Source organism: Macaca nemestrina, chromosome 17, assembly GCF_043159975.1.
Source record: "Macaca nemestrina isolate mMacNem1 chromosome 17, mMacNem.hap1, whole genome shotgun sequence".
Taxonomy (NCBI): Eukaryota; Metazoa; Chordata; class Mammalia; order Primates; family Cercopithecidae; genus Macaca; species Macaca nemestrina.
In genome coordinates, this window is record NC_092141.1 from 8058430 (window position 1) to 8072643 (window position 14214).

The 14214-nt window shown below is 42.4% G+C and overlaps 1 protein-coding gene across 16 annotated transcripts in view; it reads left to right on the forward strand.

Moving 5' to 3' along the window:
* Window positions 1-14214, forward strand: part of LOC105473767 (chromodomain-helicase-DNA-binding protein 3) — a 56109-nt gene that overhangs the window by 7026 nt on the left and 34869 nt on the right. For 2 of the 16 annotated variants that reach the window (XM_024790439.2, XM_024790448.2), the window contains one exon: window positions 13152-13357. The exons of 11 other annotated variants lie outside the window; for them this stretch is intronic. In XM_024790439.2, the coding sequence (XP_024646207.1) occupies window positions 13152-13210 (59 nt within the window). In that variant the 3' untranslated portion in view covers window positions 13211-13357. Of the gene's footprint in view, window positions 1-1777; window positions 6928-9715; window positions 9811-13151; window positions 13358-14214 lie in introns of those variants that run through there. 3 more of the 16 variants (XM_071082312.1, XM_024790442.2, XM_024790440.2) reach the window with 3 other exon arrangements.

A 14214-nucleotide genomic window follows, 5' to 3' on the forward strand; every position in this document is an offset into this window, starting at 1 on the left:
AGGGATGCTCAACCTGTACATACACATGCCTATATATAAACATATTATGAATAGAGTGAAAGTACTATAAAGACACAGAATCACATGAGAATGACAGCTGAATGATCAGAGGCATATCTGAGGAGATGCTCACATGACTCATCTGTATTACCTGTAGAGCTGCATTTACCAACATTAATCCTCCCAACAAACTTAAGGCATAGGTACTATTTTCATTTATACTGAAAAACAACACTGAAGCAGAGAGAGGTTAAGTAACTTGCCAAAAGTCATACAACTAATAAGTACCAAGGTAGTCATAGCCCATCCAACTAACATACCGCCTCCCTGCATGTCAAACATAGGATGCTATTCTAGTTACCCACCACTGCTGTATTTTGTCAGTGAATCTGCAAGATGGGTAGGGCTCAGCAGGGATGGCTCACTTCTATTCCAAAAGGTGTGAACTGGGGTGGACTGTTGGGAGCTGAGGATCCACTTTCAAGATGGCTCACTCACATAGTTCTCAGTGCTGACTATCAGTTTTTCTCCACATGAGCCTCTACACGGGGCAGTCTGGGCTTCCTCACAGCATCCCAAGAGAACCAAGAGGAAGCCGAATCATATGACCTAGCCTCAATTCCAAGGGGAGGGAACTACTCCCACCTCTCAGCGGGAAGAGTCTCAGAATTACACTGTAAGAAGAACACGTGGGATGTGAGACATTAATGTGGCCATATTTAGAAAGTACAACCCACCAGAGATGCACTGGAGGTAAAAGGGGTTATCCAGCCCAGTCTAGGGAGGAGTGGAGGGGTGGTCTTTGAAGGGTTGTGTGTAGGGGAGATAGGGCATTGATACTTGAGCTGAGCCTTTCTTAAAAGCCTAGGTTGGAATCTTGGCCCTATCTTGTATTCAATTCATTAAAATGATACTGAGCATCTGTCAGGCAGTCCTGGAAACTGTGGATACAAAAATTAATGACACAGTTTCTGCCCTCTAGGAGCTTAGAGTTTAGTGGGAGATTCACAGGAAGTTTGTGAGTCTCTTAACTTGTCATCCTGCTTCCTTATTTACACATTTGCCACAGATAACTTTTTTTTTTTTTTTGAGATGGAGTCTCACTCTGTCACCCAGGCTGGAGTGCGGTGGTGTGATCTCAGCTCACTGCAAGCTCCGCCTCCCGGGTTGACGCCATTCCCCTGCCTCAGCCTCCCGAGTAGCTGGGACGACAGGTGCCCGCCACCACGCCCAGCTAATTTTTTTTTTTTTTTTTTTTTTTTAGTAGAGATGGGGTTTCACCATGTTAGCCAGGATGGTCTTGATCTCCTGACCTCGTGATCCGCCCACCTCGGCTTCCCAAAGTGCTGGGATTACAGGCGCGAGCCACCACACCTGGCCGCCATGGGGAACTTTTAAAATTCCCATGTTAAGTCTTCAAAGGCAACCTACTTCTCTTAAGATGAACTTAGAAACCCTTACCATGGTCCAGAAGGTAAGATTTGGCTCTTCCAGGCTCTTCTTTGTCTCCCACATTGGCCTTTCAGTTTCTGAAATGCCCCCCAAGCTTTGCGTCAGAGCCTTCCTACATGCTGTTCCTCTGCGTGGAACACTCCACCCACCGCTCTTCAGCTGGCCACCTGACTCCTTAAAGTTGCTTAAATGACACCTTCTCTGATACCTCCAATTATGTCAAGTCCTTTAACATGCCCTCCCCAGGGTGCTCTGAAATGTCATAATTATAATTAAAATATTTAGGGTAATTCACTGTTTAATGTCCATTTTCTTTCCTTCTTAGACTGTAAGCACCATGGGGGCAAGGGCCACATCTCTTATTTGTGAAATACACAGCACCTAGCCGAGTGCCCAGCCCAGAGCAGTCACTCAATAAATACAGAATGAACAAATATTTGGTGAATGCTACAAAAGAGCTAAGTATGAAACACACATCAGGAGCACCTAACCCAGTCCAGGGGGGACCAAGCCTTCTGGGGAAGTATCATCTTAAGCTAAGATTTGAAGGACAAGGAGGAGTCAGTCAAGTGGGGAGGAAGAGGACAAGGGATAGGTGGAAGAGAGAATGCTTCCTGCACAGGATAAGAAGAAATGCAAACGTAGCTTGGAAAGTGTGGAGAGCTCAGAGGCAGAAGGAACCACTGCATGGTAAAGCTAAGAGGAAAATGGGAGGCAGGGGGAGGGAAGCCAATGAGAGATGCTGAGTCAGGCCAAATCATAGAAGGCTTTGTAAACCAGGATAAGTTTTTTTTTAAAATTGAGACATAATTCACATATCGTAATATTCACCCTTTTATAGTGTACAATTCCAAGTTAAGTGTTTTATGTTTTGTTTTGTTTTGTTTTTGAGATGGTGTCTTGCTCTTGTTGCCCAGGCTGGAGTATAATGGCATGATCTTGGCTCACTGCAACCTTCGCCTCCCGGGTTCAAGCAATTCTCCTGCCTCAGCCTCCTGAGTAACTGGGATTACAGGTGTGCGCCACTACACCTGGCTAATTTTTGTATTTTTAGTAGAGACGGGGTTTCACCATGTTGGCCAGGCTAGCCTTGAACTCCTGACCTCATGATCCGCCCGTCTGGGCCTCCCACAGTGCTGGGATTACAGGTGTGAGCCACTGCACCTGGCCCAGAGTTAAGGGTTTTATAGAGAGAATCACATGATCAGATTTGCATTTTCAAAAGGTGACTTGACTACAATATCAAGAGAGAAGGAAATGAGGGAAAGTGGAGACAGAGAGACTGGCGCTAATGCAGTAGTCCAGGTGAGATCCAAAGGCAGCCACAACTAGGTTAGTGGCAGTGGAGATCAGAGAGGAACTGAAGTTAAGAGAGAATAGGAGGACTTGATCATTTGGGTAGGGGTCTAAGGCAAAGGGAGGAGTCAAGGATGACACCTGTGTCTGGCCTGGATAACTGGGAGGATGGTGAAAGGAACTGCTGGAAGAGGACTTTGGGAAGGAAAGTGATGAATTTTTAGTTAGCTGTATGAGGTAACTCGGGGGCATGCAGTCACATGTCCAGATCTTATTGGATATATAGGACTGGATCCTGAAAGACAGCTCTGGGCTAGAGTCATAGGTGCGGGAATTATTGACAGATAGCAGCTGTAGCTAGTCAAGGATCAGATCCCCTTAAGGGTGAAGTGTAATCTACGTAGAGGTTTGGGGAGGAGGAAAGGACACTGGAAAGGAAGAGCTAGAGGGATGAAAGAGGCCAAGGGGGAAATGTTGCCACAGAAGCCAAAGAGAGAGCATAGAAGAGGGGAGCGGTCAACAGCATAAAGTGCTCCATGGAGATCACGTAAGATGAAGACCTGAGCGACCATGGATTCTGCAAATAGGTCACGGTGGCTTTGTTAGAGAAGCCAGGCCGCAGTTGGACAAGGTATGCATGGGATATTCTTAGAAGAAATCCAAACGCAGAAAGGAGGACTGTTCTGGCTTTATAACCATGCACAGATTATTTAAATACCTTCCTTTGGATTCCGTTTCTTCAACCATAAAATACAGACAATAGGAAGTAAGGTGACAGTAGGGCAACAGGCAAGATCCAGGACATGGTCACCCTAAAAAGATGCTACCTTATAGTGTTGTTGAGAAGATTAAATAAGGAATGGGAACCTGCCCAGCACTATAAAGAGTCCTTGGAAAAGACACTCAGAAAGCCTTAGTTTTCTTTCCCACTCCTTGTGCTAGCCATTCTTTATTTAGTAATGAATCCTCCCCTCAGGATTTTAAGATTTGGCATTTTTCAGCATCCAGGTAACATCTGACATGATTAGAAAATTACAGACTGTATCTGTGACTAACATTCAGTTTCCAACCTAACAATAGTATTTATTCCTCCATTAGGAGAAGTTTTTGAGTCAAGTAAAATATGGTTTGTTTCATATCATGCCAGAATTGAGCTTCTTTACACAGTGATGAAAGCAAGGGAATGGGGCCAATTACTGGGAGAAGAGTAACTAAAGTCAGTCCTTTGCTCCTAAAGGAGTTTAAGGTGCTTAAGCTCATAACTCAGGTTGTGAATCTTCTCACCTTGCAATCATCTTAAGTGAATCTCTGAAGAGAGAAGTGGCTAACAGTAAACTTGATGGTTTAGAGTAACAGCTACCAATTATCGAGTACCTTATAACAGCCAGTGCTTTATGTAAGTTAGCTCACGTAACTCTCACCACAACCCTTTGAGATAGGCATTAATACTGCTGTTTTACAGATGAAGGAGCTGAGACTTGAGGGATAAACAGCTTGCCCAGGGCCATAGTTATTAAGTGGCAGAGCTTGGATTCCAGGTGTTACCTTTCTGACACCAAAGTTCAAACTCTTCCTCTAATGAAGTGAGTGGATAACTTTATTATTGACTCTGGGATACATTTTAGGAGTTCTACAGTTTTGGAATATAGAATAATTTGATTTTAATGTACTAATTATATCTCATTCAGTCTGAAATAAAAATGATTCTCAGTCGAGTACAGTGGCTGATGCCTATAATCCCAGCACTTTGGGAGGCTGAGATGGGTGGATCACTTCATGTCAGGAGTTCGCACCAGCCTGGCCAACATGGTGAAACCCCATCTCTACTAAAAATACAAAAATTAGCCGGGCTTGGTGGTGAGCTCCTGTAATCCCAGCTACTTGGAAGGCTAAGGCAGGAGAATCACTTGAACCCAGGAGGCAGAGGTTGCAGTGAGCCAAGATCACACCACTGCACTCCAGCCTGGGCGACAGAGCAAGACTCCGTCTCAAAAAAAAAAAAAAAAAAAAAAAATTTCCTTTACAGACTGGAGTGCTAGATGGCAAAAGGGCCCAAGAGCAAGTGAAGGACCGGGTAAGAGGAAGCCAGTGTGGGTTAGCATTTCCCATGACAAATTTATAACCTAAAGGATAGTTAATCAGCTGGGAAAAGTGTGCAATTCTGCCAGAACAACTGGGGCTTGAAAATAGATGAAAAGCAAGATACTTCTAGCTGGCCAGCCAACAGAAAACTATTAAGAAATTGTTAAAAAGCAATGTCAAATGGGAAAAAGTTTGGTTTTTGCCATTTTGTATAGGACTATTCAGTTTCTATCACAGTGGTCAATCGAAAAAGATCTACAGTTGGGCATGGTGGCCCCTGTGCTTGTAGCCCCAGCTACTCCAGAAGCTGAGGTGGGAGGCTTGCTTGAGCCTGGGAGGCAGTTGCTGCAGTGAGCTGAGATCATGCCACTGCACTCCAGCCTGGGTGATAGAGCAAGACTCTGTCTCAAAAATTAAAAAAAATAAAATATATTTTAAAAAGCAGATCTAAAAAACTTGCAGAAGGCAAAGACAACAATTACAACAATTTTGGGCTTACATCTTCCTCCTCCTGATTAAGATGATATCCCTTACTCAGTGAGAGCAAGGAAAAGGATTTAGCTAAAAGGCAGCAATAGAAGGATGAGCAGACCAGATAAAATCTTTTAATCAATTAAAAAACAAACAAAAAATATTTTAATTGAAAAGATATATTGCAGTATTGGGGTTTTTTATTAGGTACTGGAGGTACAGAGAACTATTCCATAGCTCAGAAGTTGAGTTACTTCTATTTTAAAATTTATTTATTTTGGCCAGGCATGGTGGCTCACACTTGTAATGCCAGCACTCTGGGTGGCCGAGGTGGGCAGATCACCTGACGTCAGGAGTTCAAGACCAGCCTAGCCAACATGGTGAAACCTCGTCTCTACTAAAAAAAATACACAAAAATTAGCTTGGTGCAGTGGTGCATGCCTGTAATCCCAGCTACTTGGGAGGCTGAGGCAGGAGAATTGCTTGAACCCGGGAGGTGGAGGTTTTGGGGAGCCAAGATCATGTCACTACATTCCAGCTTGGGGGCAACAGAGCAAGACTCCATCTCAAAAAAAAAAAAAAAAAAAAATGTAGAAACGGTGTCTCACTATGTTGCTCAGGCTGATCTTGAACTCCTGGGCGCAAGTGATCCATCCACCCCAGCTTCCCAAAGTGTGGAGATTACAGGTGTGAACCACCCTACCCAGCCAGAAATTATTTCTAAAAAGATGCCACACCATCATATTGCGCTAAGCACATCTAGAAACAAATTCATTATGCCCTCCTAAAGCCAGCTTCTTTCTCAAGTGCTATTAACAATGTCCAATTCTTGAGCCATCACACCTTCCAGTTTTCTTTTTTCAGGTCTACTATGGTCCACAAGTTTCGGTATAAATGCCCACCTCAACAGCTCTGACCTTAAGCACGATATTTCACCTCCCTTTGTCTGTTTTCTCATCTGTAAAATGGGTATTACGATAGTTTCTACTTTATAAGGTTATTGAAAGGAGTGAGTTAGTACATATTAAGTACATCTTAGATAGTTCCTGGACACAGAGTAAAACTCAATAAAAGTCAGCAATCATCATCCTATTGTTCATCTTTTGTACATATACTTTACTACTTTTGTTTTTTTCTATTGGTCTTTTTCTTATTGTTGATTTCTGTGACATCTTTATTTCATCAAGAATACAAACACTAGCTCGCTATCTTCCTTTCTATTTCCTTACTCCTGCTCTTATACAATATTGGAGTAATCCTGGAGCCAGTACCCCACCCTAGCAGCTTCTTGATTACAGAAGAAACAGGAATTAGATCTCTGGTGGGCCTGTTCTAAAACGTTCTTTTGGCCGGGCGCGGTGGCTCAAGCCTGTAATCCCAGCACTTTGGGAGGCCGAGACGGGCGGATCATGAGGTCAGGAGATCGAGACCATCCTGGCTAATACGGTGAAACCCCGTCCCTACTAAAAAAAAAAATACAAAAAACTAGCCGGGCGAAGTGGCGGGTGCCTGTAGTCCCAGCTACTCGGGAGGCTGAGGCAGGAGAATGGCGTGAACCCGAGAGGAGGAGCTTGCAGTGAGCTGAGATCCGGCCACTGCACTCCAGCCTGGGTGACAGAGCAAGACTCCGTCTCAAAAAAAATAAATAAATAAATAAATAAAAATAAAAAAAAAAATAAAACGTTCTTTTTTCTTTTCTTCTTCTTTTTTCTTTGAGGTGGAGTCACTCTGTCACCCAGGCTGGAGTGCAGTGGCGCAATCTTGGCTCAATGAAACCTCCGCTTCCCGAGTTCAAGAGATTCTCTTGCCTCAGCTTTCCGAGTAGCTAGGATTACAGGCATGCGCCATGATGCCCAGCTATTTTTTGTATTTTTAGTAGAGACGGGGTTTCACCATGTTGGCCAGGCTGGTCTTGAACTCCTGACCTCAAGTGATCCACCCACCTCAGCTTCCCAAAGTGTTGGGATGAGAGGCGTAAGCCACCAAGCCTGTCCTTACAATGTTCTTGTCACTCTGGAAACCCAGTCTGTAGTTCTTCTTTGGCCCTTCCAAAGCCCTAGTTTCCTGGATAAAGTATCTTTCTGAGCTAGTTTCTATTATGTCTGAGCTCTATTAGAGCACACAGTATTTACTGAATAAAATGATCTGTCATAAATGACACAAATGTTTTCCTAGCTAGTCTTTTAACTTTATGATGTTTTCTTACATAGTAAAATTTAGTTTCATTGAGTTAAATGTATCCACGTTTTCCTTTATGGTTGATGCTGCTTGTATGCTGAAGCCTTTTTCATCCCCAAGATCAGGAAAATATTCTTCCACACTTTTTCTATCTCATTCTAGTTCTCTAAAAAATTTTTTGGTCTTGCTGAATTGAGCAGAATTACATTTTTGTTTTGTTTTGTTTTTTTGAGACGGAGTCTTGCTCTCTTGCCCAGGCTGGAGTACAGTGGCACAATCTCGGCTCACTGCAACCTCCGCGTTCAAGTGATTCTCCTGCCTTAGCCTCCTGAGTAGCTTGGACTTCAGGTGCCCGCCACCACGCCCGGCTAATTTTTGTATTTTTAATAGAGATGGGGTTTCACCATGTTGGTCAGGCTGGTCTTGAACCTCTGACCTTGTGATCAGCCCACCTCGTCCTCCCAGAGTGCTGGGATTACAGGCCTGAGCCACTGTGCCTGGCCAATTTTTGTTTTTAATGTCACAATTTAATCCATCTGAAAACTAGTTTAGTAAATGGTAAGGATCCACCTTTTATATTTTCACAAATACTTTTCCATTTATCGATTATGCATCATTATTTATCAATAATCCTTTGCCCCACTGATTTAAAGTATCACCTTCGCCATATATTAAACACTTGAAGCAGTCAACAGATATTTATTTACAGGGTGCCTAATGTGCGCCTGGTGCTAGACTGATATGACAGTGGAGAAGGGTGACAGAGCCCCTCCTCTCTGGAGCCTAATGAGAAAGATAAAGGATAATATGTTAGCACATAGGAGGGGTGCCCATTATAAGCTTGGAGAGTCAGGGGAGTTTAGTGCATGCCTGCTTACTGTGTGTCAGACACAGTACTAAAGATCTTAAAAGTATAATTCCATTGACTTGGTAATATTAGGGCTTCACAAAAAGACATATATTGCCATTTTAGTTGAAGAAACAAACTCTGAGTAGTGGAAGCAGCATATGAACCCAGCCCTGTCTCCCAAGCCCAAGGTCTTAAGTACCATGGCTGACCACTAATCCATACAGCACTGCCTCTTTGAAGGGGGACTGATGAGGAGGAGCCAGAGAGGCAAAGGAAAAACCAGGAATGCAAAACTACAGAAGTCAAGCAAATTATTTTTCAAAAAGGGGGTGGTCAAGTGAAGAACTAAGAACATCCTCTGATTTTTAGCAACCAGGAGGTTGTTGGTAATTTGGTGAAAGCAGCTGTAGTGGGGGCAGAGGGCTGGAAAACGAGTAGGCAAGTAGACACTGAGGGCAGTTAATTCTTTCAAGAGGCTTGGCTGTGAATGGACACAGTGCGGTAAGGTGGCAGCTAAAGGGGTCCAGAGTATTTCTTTCAAAGATAAGGAGATTTAAGCACATTTTAATGTGGTTGGGAAAGAGCAAGTGGAATGGGAAATAAAGGACTGAGTTAGAGGATCGCTGGTAACCACTGTCCCTGAGAAGGTGGCAGGGGTGAGACCAAGAGCCCAAGTATAGGGATTAGCTTCAGACAGGACAAGAGGAAAGGATAAAAGGACAAATATGGACAGAGTTAAACATGTAGTTGAGTGTTGGAATTTCAAGGGAGTTCTCATATGATAATCCAGCTCCTGGAAGTAGATAAGATTTTCTATCTATTATGATATTAAAATGAACATATGTATCCTGTTCTTTAAAATGAACTAGTATAAGGAGAAAGTTTTGAGGAAGTCACTGTGGAGAACTAAGCTGACTAGGAAAAAGGATGAGCAGAAACACTGGTCTGAATGGTCATGGTGTTTTCTTCAGCAGCCCTTTGCATCGTGGGTGTAAACAAGCAACCAAAGTGATACAAGGCCAGGGGTTTGCAGGAAGGAAAATAAGAAGAGGGCACCAAGACAGTGGCAGGAGCGTGGTTAAAATGATAGACCATGGAATTTAAGCTGGATAGGAAAAGAGGTGAAGATGGTATAGCTGATTAGGAGAAAATGAGGAGTTAAGGGACTATAGTGTCTCATGGTGGGTCCAGGAATAGAGTAGAAGTAAATGAGGGGGCTGGAAGGATAGAAAGTTGTGGCCCAAGCTGGGGGTTTGAATTTAATATTTCAAAAGGAAGTCCAGAGATGGGGTCAGAAGTGGGATAGCTAGACAGGTCTCTGGAAATAAGGGGATCAAGGGACCAAAAAGTCTGGGTGATGAATAGATCATTCATGTCGATCCTAAGGTCACCGAAGATGATGGCAGGACTAAGTCAGGTGTCAGTCTTCAATGAATGAAGGAGATGTCAGGAGGTGAGCAGAAAACAGTGAGGAAGAGAAGGTAAGGAACACACAGCAAGACTGCTGCAGCCTTAAAGAAACAGGGGCTTCTTACACAAGATGAGGGAATCTGGAGGCAACAGTAGAGATACAGAATTAGCCAGGCGCAGTGGCTCACGTCTGTAATCCCAGCACTTTGGGAGGCCAAGGTGGATGGATCACTAGAGGTCAGAAGTTCGAGACCAGCCTGGCCAACATGGTGAAACCCCATCTCTACTAAAAATACAAAAATTAGCTGGGTGTGGTGGCAGGCACCTGTAATCCTAGCTACCTAGCAGGCTGAGGCAGGAGAATCACTTGAACTGGGAAGTGGAGGTTGGTGAACCAAGATTGTGCCACTGTATTCCAGCCTGGGCAATAAGAGCAAAACTCTGTCTCAAAAAACAAAAACAAAAACAAAAATAAAAATTAAAAAAGGGTGGGTGTGGTGGCTCACACCTGTAATCCCAACACTTCGGAAGGCCACTGGTGGGAGAATCGCTTGAGGCCAAGAGTTTAAGACCAGTTTGAACAACACAGCGAGATTCCATCTCTATAAAACATTTTAGGCCGGGCGCGGTGGCTCAAGCCTGTAATCCCAGCACTTTGGGAGGCCGAGACGGGCGGATCACGAGGTCGGGATATCGAGACCATCCTGGCTAACACAGTGAAACCCCGTCTCTACTAAAAAATACAAAAAACTAGCCGGGCGAGGTGGCGGGCGCCTGTAGTCCCAGCTACTTGGGAGGCTGAGGCAGGAGAATGGCGTAAACCCGGGAGGCGGAACTTGCAGTGAGCTGAGATCTGGCCACTGCACTCCAGCCTGGGCGATAGAGCAAGACTCCGTCTCAAAAACAAAAAAACAACAACAACAAAAAACACATTTTAAAACTATCCAGTTGTGGTAGTGTGTGCCTGTAGTCCAGCTACTGGTGAGGCTGAGGCAGGAGGAAAGCTTGAGCCTAGGAGTTGGAGGCTGCAGTGAGCTATGATCACACCACTGCACTCCAGCCTGGGTGACAGAGCAAGACCCTGTCACTAAAATGAAACAAAACAAAAAACCCTCTGTAAGCAATATTTTAATGGTTTCTCACAATCTTTCATTGATGTCTAACTTCCTCACTAAAACTGGCTTTAAAGGTGACCAAATGACAAGTACAATACTTTTCTTGGTTTGTACTGTTTTTTTAGAGACAAGGTCTCACTGTGTTGCCCAGGCTGCAGTGCAGTGGTATAATCATAGCTCACTGCAGGCTCCAGCTCCTGGGCTGAGCTCTCCTTCTGCCTCAGTTTCCTGAGTAGGTAGGACTACAGGCACGAGCCACCATGCCTGGCTAATTTTTAAACTTTTTTTGTAGAGATAGTCTTGCTATGTTGTTCAGGCTGGTCTTAAACTCCTGGCCTCAAGGGATCCTCCTCTTTTGGCCTCCCAGAGCGCACTGGGATTACAGGTGTGAGTCACTGTATTGGCTGGTTTGTATTAAAAAAAATTCAGATAGAATTCATATACCTTATTCACCATTTTAAAGTGAATTCAGGGGTTTTTAGGATATTCACAAAGCTATGCAACTATCACCATTATCCAGAATTCCAGACATTTCCATCACCCCAAAAAGAAACCCATATCCATTAGCAGTCCCTCCCATTCTTCCCGCCCCTGAAACCTGCGCAACCACTGATCTACCAGTTGCCTATTCTGGACATTTCATATAAATGGCATCAAATAATATGTGGCCTTTTATGTCTAACTTCTCTTACTTAGCATAATGTTTTCAAAGTTCATCCATCTTGTAGCATGTATCAGTACTCCATTCCTTTTTACGGCTGAATAATATTCCACTGCATGGATATACTGTATTTATCCGTTCGTCAGTTGCTGGATATTTTTGTTTACACTTTTTGGCTATTATGAATAATGCTTCTATGAAGATTCATGTACAACTTTATGTGTGGACATATGATTCAATTATCTTGGGTGTACACTTAGTATTGACATTGCTAGGTCATATGGTAGCTCTGTATTTAACTTTTTGAGAAACTGTCAGTTTGTACTCTTCTTGATGAAGCATCTAGTATCAATGATCGCATCTAGTACATGAAGCATCTAGTATCAATGATCGCGCCTTCCTTCTGAAGCTGTCTTCTTACTCTACCATATCAACACCACCTGGTATACTTACCACTTGAACAACTTGTTTTTCTTTGGCTTCTCCTCTCCCCATTCCATCCTTCAAAGTTCCCCCAAGGTTCAGACCTCTACTCTTCACTTGATATACAAAAATTCTTACCCTTTAAAGAGGTACCAACTCCTACTATACCCTATCATGAACTTAACACTCCAGCCATATGAGGTCTACATACTACCTGCTAAATTCTTTCTTATCACACCTAAACTGCCTTTTTTCTTCCTCTGTGCTACACAAATCTCAGTTATTTGTGAGCTAACCTCAAATGCAACTACATATGAAAGTTATTTACTTGTTTCCCTGCTTCCAACCAAGAAAGAGCTTTCTTCTCTGAATGCTGATTTTACAGCCCATAACCATCATCACAATCATATATTGCTACTTAGGTTTTCATGTCTGTTTTATGCCTTATCTCAAAAAATGTCCCTCCTCCCTTCACCTAGTCAATCTCTTGGTCACTAAAAAATTTTCAAATTGCTTTATAAGATGTACAATGAAAAAATAATTTCCCCTTCCCAATGGCAACTACTGTAGTTTCCTGTATATTCTTCCAGGAATATTCTATGGATATTCACATATTTTTTCTTTCATAAATGTTACCATGTTATATATGCTCTTCTGTACCTTCCCTTTTTCCCTCTCATATTTTAATTATTCTTTAAAGTGGAACCTCACTAATGTTTTAAAAACCCTAACTACATTACATCTACTGATTGTACTTTGCTTACACATTTTCACTTCAAAGAACCAGAGATTCATTAGGAATTATTTCTTTAGAGAAGGCATACTACTTTTTATCCCACTTGGCTCCAGTTGCTAATGTAATCAATGAAGCTACTTAATTTTGTTTACATAAATAATAAATACTTTCTCATTGTAAAAATTCAGAATTATCCATGAAGCAAACAATCCCCCTTGACTATTTTTTCCAGAAAGTAACCAATGTTACCAGTTTGGTATGTATAATTCCAGCATTTTTAAAGGCATTTAAATCCAAATAAATATATCAGTAAAAATATTATTTTTTAATTTCTTTAAACATAAACTAAATGATGTCATAACATAGACATTGTTTTACAATTTGCTTGTTTCCATTCAACAATATATTAACCATGTCTCTACATATAGAAGTAACTCATTTTTCTTTTTCTTTTCTTTTTAATGGCCTGCGACACAGCCCCAGGAGATCCTGACAACATGTGCCCCAGTAACTCCTTTTTCTTAATTGCTGTGTAGTTTGTTTAGCTATTCCTCACTATTGGAGATTTAGGGTGTTTCCAGTTTTTCGCTGTTACAAACAATGTTGTAATGAACGGCTCTGTAATGTCACCCTATGCAAAAGTATGGTGACTGTTTCTCTATAATAAATGTTAAGAAGTGGAACTCTGTGTCAGAAAACACTAAGTTTATAAGTATAATATATACTATTAAATTGGCCTTGCTAGTTCTGCGGTATAGTTGTTATAGTTAATAACAGTAATATATGTGACCATCAGTTTCACATATTAGTGTCCTTTAAAACTCTAGGACATCTCATTGACTTAGAACTCATGTAGTATATAGTAGAAGAACACTAGATTGGAAACTGAAAGATAAAAGTTCAAGCCCTGGTTCTGTCTCTAACTACTAACTTGATCTTAGGTAATCCTTTCAATATCTAGGCCCCAGTTTCTATACCTATAAAATTAGATTAAAGTGATATTTTCTAAAATATGTACCTATATTAGTAGCATGCAAGATGCTTTTACTTTTATTGATTTTTATTTTAATAATTATCGCATTTTAAATTAGGAAGAAAAACATAATGACAGTATCAAATGAAAGATTTATGGATATTATTATTATTATTATTATTTTTTTTTGAGACGGAGTCTCGGTCTGTCACCCAGGCTGGAGTGCAGTGGCCGGATCTCAGCTCACTGCAAGCTCCGCCTCCCGGGTTCACGCCATTCTCCTGCCTCAGCCTCCCGAGTAGCTGGGACTACAGGCGCCTGCCACCTCGCCCGGCTAAGTTTTTTTGTATTTTTAGTAGAGACGGGGTTTCACTGTGTTAGCCAGGATGGTCTCGATCTCCTGACCTCGTGATCCACCCGTCTCGGCCTCCCAAAGTGCTGGGATTACAGGCTTGAGCCACCGCGCCCGGCCCCTGTATATTATTTCTAGTAATATAAAAAATTTACTTTTTTTTTTTTTGAGAGGGAGTCTCGCTCTTTCGCCCAGGCTGGAGTATAGTGGCGCGA